We start from the raw sequence: 9,175 nt of genomic DNA on the forward strand, positions 1-9,175 counted from the left end.
ATAAAGCTGGTATCTTTGATAGTACAAGGAGGTCTCCGTTCGCTTATTGAGGAGTTCCTCCAGCTGACCCCGCACCATCCGCATCTCCTCCCGATCCGAATCCGATAATGTGGTGATATGGGATTGGCGGAGGGCGTGCAACCGAGTAGATAGTCTCAAGAGCTCCCCCTCCGTCTGTTTACGTTTGCCAGCGATATAAGCGATAATGTGCCCACGGAGCACTGCTTTTGAAGCATACCAGAATGTAACGGGGCCCACATCTGGCGTGTCGTTTGTAAGTTGGTAATCTAACCAACGCGCCCTCAAGAAAATGCGGAACTCCGGATCCTGGTACAAGGAAGAGCGCAACCGCCAAGAGGAAGTCCTTCCCGCCGGCGCCACGCATAAACGGAGTCCCACCGGTGCATGGTCAGATAGTGTGCTCTCATAAATTTCAGAGTGAGTGGCCCTAGAGAAAAGGCGTTTATCAAGGAGGAGGTAATCCAGCCTGGCATACACCTTGTGGGCATGTGAGTAAAAAGTGAAATCAATGTCATAAGGGTGTAAAGTACGCCAAACATCAACCAGCTCTAAGTGTTGAGTGAGAAAGCCTACCCCACGTGTGTCGTGGTCCCGGGTCCGTGCCCGAGGCGGCTTACAATCCACACCAGGATTTGCAGTGATATTGAGATCCCCGCCCACAACTAAATTGTAATCAGAGTGCTGTGAAATATGGGCCAATACAGTGGAAAAACTTATGACAGTAGACATTGGGTGCATACAGGTTGCACAACAGTAACTTAAGACCCCAGAGCTCTCCCAGTACCAGAACGAAACGGCCCTCCGGGTCCTGAATTTGCTTATGAAGGTGAAAAGGAAGGTGTTTGTGAAGGAGAATGGCCATCTCCCTCTGACGGCCCGTAAAGGCCGAGGAGAACACATCCCCCACCCATCCCCTGCGTAATTTGGTATGTTCCAGCTGAGAGAGATGCGTTTCCTGTAGGAATGCTATATCCGCGCCCAACTTGCGGAGGCATGACAGCACTCGCGATCGCTTAATAGGAGACTTGATACCATCCACATTGAATGTGAGTATCTTAAGGTCAGCCAGGATCAATTCTAGGTGGACTGGAGCCGAGCAGAGAAAAGATAGAAAAAACCGCTCCTGGGTCTCCCAGCTGGACCCAGCAGCCAGACAACAGATACCACATAAGTCTGCACCCCCCCGAGACCTCCCCCCCATTCCATCCAAACCACAATCCTAACACAATCACACCAACATACAAAACCCCATGCATACACCCCCAACAACCTTCCCTAGCCCCCCACGCCCCCCTCCCACCCTCCCCCACCCCTCCCCATTCGTGTAACCCATACACCTTCCCCAACAAACCCACTGCCTACCCAAAGCAGAACCCTCCCCCCTCCCGCAAACTGTCCACCCCAACGGGACCCTCACAGCGAACAAAAAAGAAACATGTAGGATATAATAAGTCCAAATCAAGCCGAAATAGTCTCAAGAGCAGTGCCATGCCCCAACAACTGAGGGCTAGTGTCCAGAGGTAGTCTAAAATGGCGTGATAGAAAGCAGCCAACCTCGGATCCTCGGACCACACGAGGGTCCGACCGATGCACCAGCAGGAACCAGCAGAACACAAACAACAACAGTCAGCGCGGCAAGTGTCCGCCACAGGTCAGCATCCGAGGCACCCAAAGCACATTATAGGCCCGGCGGTTGAGAATCAAGGAAGAGGGTGAGCTGCCAGATTGCCCACATAGGTGCGGGCCTCCTCCACAGTGGTTAGGGTCTCAGTGGCACCATTCCTCCAGACCCGCAGCTTGGCAGGGAAAACCAGGGCAAACTGGATCCCCCTCTTATGAAGCTCAGTGCAGAAAGGTGACATTAACTTGCGTTGGGCAGCAACGCGCACCGAATAGTCATTAAAGACCAGTACCTTCACCCCCTCGTACTCCAGGGCTCCAGCCTTGCGATATGCCCTAAGCAGAGCTTCCTTGCCTCTCCAATTGCAGAAACGTGCAATAGCTGTGCGTGCTCTTTTGCCATCCCCCGATTTGGGGCCAATACGGTGGGCTCTTTCACAGTCAAATTGCAGGCCGGAGCCCGACAGGCCCAGCGTCTCCGGCAGCCATATGGTGAAGATCCGGTACAGGTCAGCATCTCCGACAGATTCTGGTAGACCAACCAGCCGCAGGTTGTTACGGCGGCTGCGATTTTCCAACTCCTCAAGTTGCTCCTGCATGTCAATGTTGGATTTGCGGAGCGCCGACATTTGAGCCTCCAAGGACGCACACGTGTCTTCCTGGCCTGAGACCCGTTGCTCCACTTCAGTGAGGCGCCGCTGCTGGGAGTCGAATTTTTCGTGCACCTCATCAACTGCCGATTGCAGTTTGTTGAGGCGGTCCGCCAGGGCCGCCGAAACCGATCGGGTAATTTCCTGAATCCAGTCTCCCGCAGGGATGGTGAAAGACGCTGGCTCTGCCGCCATTTTTACAGCGGGAGACTGAGGCCGATCCCGAGAGGTCTTTGCAGAGCGAATTGGCATGCCCGACGACAACGCGCCCCCGAACTTCGGAGTTAACAGCACAAGGCTCCCAGCACTGCTCCCGAGGATCTCTCGGTTCAGAACGGGTGGAAAAGCGCTGAGAAATAGCCGATTTTAGCGGGATCAGGACGGAGCTCTCCGCTCCCACAACCGGTCAGGTAGGCTGCATCACGTGACCCCCCATTTCTAATATCTCCCCTATGTATCTGCCATTGCCCCCCCCCTGTTTCCATATACTATCCCCATGGCATGTCCCCTTTATGTCACTGTCTCTATGCCCCATGCACATAATTCCCCTCTTTCTGTTACCTTCCTGTGTCCAGATTTCCCCTATCTTCCTCTTCCATACCAGTGTGTCTCTTCTTTTCAACCCCATCTAGCTTTTTTCCCTCTTTCTTCCCCTCCCCCCCCTTGCTTCTAGCATCTGGCTCACCTGCCTGTCCTTCCCTTTCTTTCCTGCTGTGGGTTTTTCTTTCCGTCTTCATCCCCTTGGCCCAGAATCCTTTTCCCTTTCACTCCGTCCTTCCAATTTGAGCCAGGAACACGACGATCGCACAGTTCCCGCAGCCACCACCCACCTGCCCAATGGATCCTACTGTTTAGCCAGCTCTCTCCCTTCTCCTCACCTTAGTTTGTAGGTTTTGTTTTTCGGCGACATGCACGCTTTCCCAAAGAGCCGCGCATGCGCGGCTGCTCAGTGTTCAATCTTCTGCTCTGCTACAACTTCCTGTTTCCGGTTGCGTTAGAGGAGAAGATCGAAACTGAGCAGCAGCGGGTGCGCGGCTCTCTGATAGCGTGCGGGTCGCCGAAAAAGAAAATCTACAAACTAAGGTGAGGAGAAGGGAGAGAGCTGGCTAAACACTAGGATCGATTGGGCAGGTGGGTGTGTGCTGCGGGGACCGCGCGATCCTTTATGCCTCACTGCGGGGACAAGACCATTCACCGCCCCACGGGCGGTGAATGGCCTTGTCCCTGTCACCGCAGCGACTGCTAGTTTTCGTTCCCCGTTTCGGCGGGTGACCCGCGGCTAAAATGCGGTGGCCGCGGGTAAACCGCCACCGTGTCATTCTCTATCAGGGATCACTGCACAGGTGATAGGCCTGAGGGGCCGCCGCGGGAGTGGACCGCTGGGCGGGATGGACCTCTGGTCTGACCCAGCGGAGGCAAATTCTTATAATAATAATGATAATAATAATAACAGTTTATATACCGCAATACCGTTAAGTTCTATGCGGTTTACAGAAGATTAGTGGGGTACAAGTTGAGTTGATGTACAAGTTGAGTTAACTTAAGGGATGTGGGAACAATGGGGAGAAAGGGCAAGAGAGGGGAAGGAGGGAAGTGGGTCAGCTGTCTAGGTATTTCAGGAATAGGTGAGTTTTGAGGCGTTTCCTGAATACCTCATAAGTGGTGGGCAATAGGAGTTGTTCTAGGTCTTTACCCCATAGAGCTGCTTGATGTGAGAGAAGATGCTCATGGTGTTTTTTTAATTTGCATCCTCTAACCGTGGGAGAAACGAAGGGCGAGTGGGAGCTTCTCTTGTGTTTGTTGGCTGAGAAGGAGAATAGGTCAGTGATGTATTTAGGGGTTAGACCGTAGAAAACTTTAAAACAGAGGCAGGCGAACTTAAACTTTACACGAGCTTCCATCGGCAACCAGTGTAGCTGTTTGAAGTATGGCGTCACGTGATCGAACTTCTTTAGACCTTTATGTTCTTATATTCTAAGGAATGAGCTAGTGGAATGATGTTTTCCCGCAATAACACTTTCAAATGTGGTAGTTAAACAGACTGTATTCCACCATACAATGAATTCCACTTTGGATAAGTCCTTCCAGCAATGCAAAATGTTTTTAATAGCCAAAAACAGTAAAATGTTGAGCAAACAAGCATTTGGTTCAGAGAGGGAATGTGTAAAGCTCTGTTGTTCAAGAACAATCATTTTGAGATGTAAGGTCTGCGAATCTTTCAAATGGAAGAGATGGTGTTCCAAACCTTCTCCCAGTACACCATAACGTGTGAGCATTGATATATGGTATGAGGCAATGTACCCACTGATTACCCACAGGACCAGCATTGAATTTAGCAAGCTTCTGTGGGGTCCAGTGAGACCGATGTAAAAGAAAATATATCGATTGAAGTACTGGAGCCGCTCGATTAGACTTAAATACTCTGGTCCACACTTCCTGCCAAACTTCATCTTCTGCAGAAATATCTACGTCAGGGTGCCAAGCCCTCATGAGCTGTGATATAGACACAGAAGACGCCTGTCGCAGTAATGCGTACCATTTAGAGCAGGGACCTGAGAGTCCCTCCTTGAGGGCCGAATCCAGTCGGGTTTTCAGGATTTCCCCAATGAATATGCATTGAAAGCAGTGCATGCACATAGATCTCATGCAAATTCATTGGGGAAATCCTGAAAACCTGACTGGATTCGGCCTTGGGGACCCCTGATGTATAGGTTACGTCTCTTACATGTTCTATATCAAGGATCTCAAAGTCCCTCCTTGAGGGCTTCAATCCAGTCGGGTTTTCAGGATTTCCCCAATGAATATGCATTGAAAGCAGTGCATGCACATAGATCTCATGCAAATTCATTGGGGAAATCCTGAAAACCTGACTGGATTCGGCCTTGGGGACCCCTGATGTATAGGTTACGTCTCTTACATGTTCTATATCAAGGATCTCAAAGTCCCTCCTTGAGGGCTTCAATCCAGTCGGGTTTTCAGGATTTCCCCAATGAATATGCATTGAAAGCAGTGCATGCACATAGATCTCATGCATATTCATTGGGGAAATCCTGAAAATCCGACTGGATTGCGGCCCTCAAGGTGGGACTTTGAGACCCCTGATTTAGAAGCAACACCTTTGAGAGAGGTAATAGTAGTCATTTGCAGAAGGAGATCAGGTGTGGACTTTAATTTTTGAAGATCGGGATACGATGCGCAAACGCAATGTTTTCATTGAAGCCATCTAAAATATTGGCTGGCTGGTAAACTATATTTATCACGGACTTCATCAAAAGTCAGCCATCTATTATGATTAAGGAGGTCTTGCAAAGCACATCTCTCACATTTTTGCCACATAGACCAGTTCAAGGTAGCGTTTTGGATTTTAAAGGTGTCATTATTCCATAAAGAGATCCGAGAGGTGTCCTTCCATTTGATCTTCATTACGCTATCGAAGTACAACATTCATTGAGTTAAGAATGCGATTAGATTGTTGTTTTGGAGGAGAAGACATTGTCAAGGTTAAGGGCAAGAGTGTTGGTACCAGGTAAACTTTTCTCCAGAGAAAATCACGAATGGGGATCAGACATAGTTTTATTAAGAATCCATAAAGCGCCCTGATGCATTATAAATGCCAGGTGATATTTTTTAAAAATCCGGAAAGTTGACTCCACCTTTCATCTTATCATTTTTAAGTTTATGCATTGCTTTGTATTTTCTTTAATTTTGTGGTTACCATTATGTATTAATAAGGTTATGTTGTGAGTTTATGAAAAATGGATGGAAGAAATTGCGTTAGAATTAGTACTAGTATTGTGGGGGTGGGGTCTGGGGTGGAGCTTGGGCGGGGGTACTCAGTTGGTATTTGTTAGGCTTAAGGGGCACTTGGCTTGAAGAAGTTGAGAAACACTGTTCTAACACATGATTAATACCTTCTGTTTATATCCACCAGATCATGAGATCACACAAGAAAGGAAGAGAGAAGGAGAACATTCCATAGAAAGAGAAGAAATCCAAAGACAGTCAGAAAATGTCTGTGAGAATATTTCCCAGGGAACTAAGAGGATTCACACAGAGAACTTTAAGCAGAAATCAAAGGAACAGAGAAACCCAGCAGGAGACTCAAGGGATGGAGTCACTAAGTGTGAGAGAAATGACAGGGAGCTCAGTAGCATCCCAGAGGGCCAAAGACCAGTCCGAATTAATAATAGTGATAAAGTGGCTTCTGACTTCCACCATGGCAAGAAGAAGGGGAAAAAACACCAAAAAGAATTTGCATCTACGAGGAGCATCAATTTTATTAGTCCTAAAGGTAATAAGAGCATCCCCTTGTTCTCAGAACTCCAAAAGCACAAAAGGAATCATAAAAATGAAAACCCAATTACATCCACTGAACATAATAAATGCTTATCTCAACTTTCAAATCTAAAAAGACACAAAATGTTTCATACTGGATACAAACCATATACATGTAGTCAGTGTAATAAAAGATTCACCCGGCTTTCATATCTAAGAATTCACCAGAGGAGCCACAAGGGAGATAAACCATTTACATGTACTGAGTGTAATAAAAGTTTCACTGATAGATCAGGACTAAAAAGACACCAAATGATCCATACAGGGTACAAACCATTTACATGTACTGAGTGTAATAAAAGCTTCACTCATGTTTCAAGTCTAAAGAGCCACCAAATGATCCACACAGGGTACAAACCATTTACATGTACTGAGTGTAATAAAAGCTTCACTCACTCTTCACATCTAAAGACTCATCAGAGGATCCACACAGGGTACAAACCATTTACATGTACTGAGTGTAATAAAAGCTTCACTCAGGTTTCACATCTAAAAAGTCATCAGAGAATCCACACAGGGTACAAACCATTTACATGTATTGAGTGTAATAAAAGCTTCACTGATAGATCAGGACTAAAAAGACACCAAATGATCCACACAGGGAACAAACCATTTACATGTACTGAGTGTAATAAAAGCTTCACTCACTCTTCACATCTAAAGACTCATCAGAGGATCCACACAGGGTACAAACCATTTAAATGTACTGAGTGTAATAAAAGCTTCCCTTATGTTTCAAGTCTAGAAAGACACCAAATGATCCACACAGGGAACAAACCATTTACATGTACTGAATGTAATAAAAGCTTCACTCAGCTTTCATGTCTAAAAAGTCACCAGAGGATCCACACGGGAGACAAACTATATAATTGTACTGAGTGTGCTAAAAGCTTCATTCATCTTTCACGTCTAAAAAGTCACCAGAGGATCCACACGGGAGACAAACCATATAATTGTACTGAGTGTACTAAAAGCTTCATTCAGCTTTCACATCTAAAACTTCACCAGAGGAACCACACGGGAGAAAAACCATTTAAATGTACCGAGTGTAATAAAAGCTTCCCTTGTCTTTCACAGCTAAAATGTCATCAGAGGAACCACACGGGAGACAAAACATTTAAATGTACCGAGTGTAATAAAAGCTTCCCTTGTGTTTCACAGCTAAAATGTCAGAGGAATCACACGGGAGACAAACCATTTAAATGTACCGAGTGTAATAAAAGCTTCACTCAATATTACAATCTAAAAAGACACCAAATAATCCACACTGGATACAAATCATTTACATGTTCTGAGTGTAATAAAAGCTTCACTCGACTTTCAAGTCTAAAAAGACACAAAAGTATTCATACTGGGTAAAGTCCATATACATGTAGTGAATATAATAAAAGCTTCACTCAAAGATCCTGAGCCTCAGGTCTCAGTCTCCTTTTTTCATAAACAGCTTGGTGCCCTTGGGTCTTCTCAGGATTTTTCCTCCATTTTGGAGGCTTGACAGTGGGATTTAGGGAGGGAGCTTGGGGTGGAATTTTTGCTCCAAGCTCTTAAACCTATCCCAGTTCTAGTACATAATGCTGAGCTCCGGGAATGGCACTGTAGAACCCTGTTGAGAGCGTACACGTCCCAGAGTCAGGCCTACCACATGGGCTGTGTGGATACCCAACTTTGTACTACCTGTATCATTGAAGTGAATTCTTATTTTCATGGCCTTTGGCTTTGTGAGAGTATTCAGGGTTTTTGGAGGGATTAAATCCATAGCCAACATTCTTGACTCTCGGTCCCTTAATATTGTAATACACTCTCATAATTTCCAAGCTTGACTCCTGCAATTCTCTGCTCAAAGGAGTCTGCCAAAAAGACATCCGCCGTTTACAATTAATCTTAAATACGGCCATAAAAATTATAATCCCCCCCAAAATAAATACATTTGATCACGTTACTCCCTTGTTAAAAAGTGCTCCCTGGCTACTTATCCATCACCATATCACGTACAAAATTGCTTTAATCACTTTCAAATCTATGAAAACCAAGGAACCCACTTTTAACCATAAATACCTGATTCCACATGATCCCCCGAGAACATTAAGATCTGCATCACAGCATCTTCTTTATGTCCCATCCCTAAAAATTATTATTGCAACAATAGCCCCTGCAATATGGAATTTGTTACCATCATATTTAAGGTCTGAACAGAATTTGGATAAATTCAAGGGTGGCCTCAAAAGCTTTTTATTTAAAGACGCATATGACTGTTTTATCCCAGGACAAGCAGGCAGCATATTCTTGACTGATGGGTGACGGCACCGACGGAGCCCCGGTACGGACAATTTTAGAGTGATTGCACTCTAAGAACTTAGAAAGTTCTAGCTAGGCCCGCACCGCACATGCGCGAGTGCCTTCCCGCCTGACGAAGGCGCGCGGTCCCCAGTTTCTTAGTTTCCGCGGAGTTAAGAAGACGCGTGTTTCCAACGGCTGTTGGAAAATTTTTTCTATTTTCATCGACTTCCCGCTCGCGCATTATTTTTCTTCGTGTATTACTCACGTTATTT

At 46.2% G+C, this 9,175-nt stretch overlaps 1 protein-coding gene across 1 annotated transcript; it reads left to right on the forward strand.

The window, feature by feature from the left end:
• Positions 1-7,176: 7,176 nt before the first annotated feature.
• LOC117355682 (gastrula zinc finger protein XlCGF49.1-like) lies at positions 7,177-8,884 on the forward strand. Its single transcript, XM_033934597.1, has one exon. The coding sequence runs from the start codon at positions 7,215-7,217 to the stop codon at positions 7,983-7,985; it is 771 nt and encodes a 256-aa protein (XP_033790488.1). The 5' UTR covers positions 7,177-7,214; the 3' UTR covers positions 7,986-8,884.
• The last annotated feature ends 291 nt before the right edge of the window (positions 8,885-9,175 follow it).

This window comes from Geotrypetes seraphini, chromosome 2 (assembly GCF_902459505.1).
Source record: "Geotrypetes seraphini chromosome 2, aGeoSer1.1, whole genome shotgun sequence".
Lineage (NCBI taxonomy): Eukaryota > Metazoa > Chordata > Amphibia > Gymnophiona > Dermophiidae > Geotrypetes > Geotrypetes seraphini.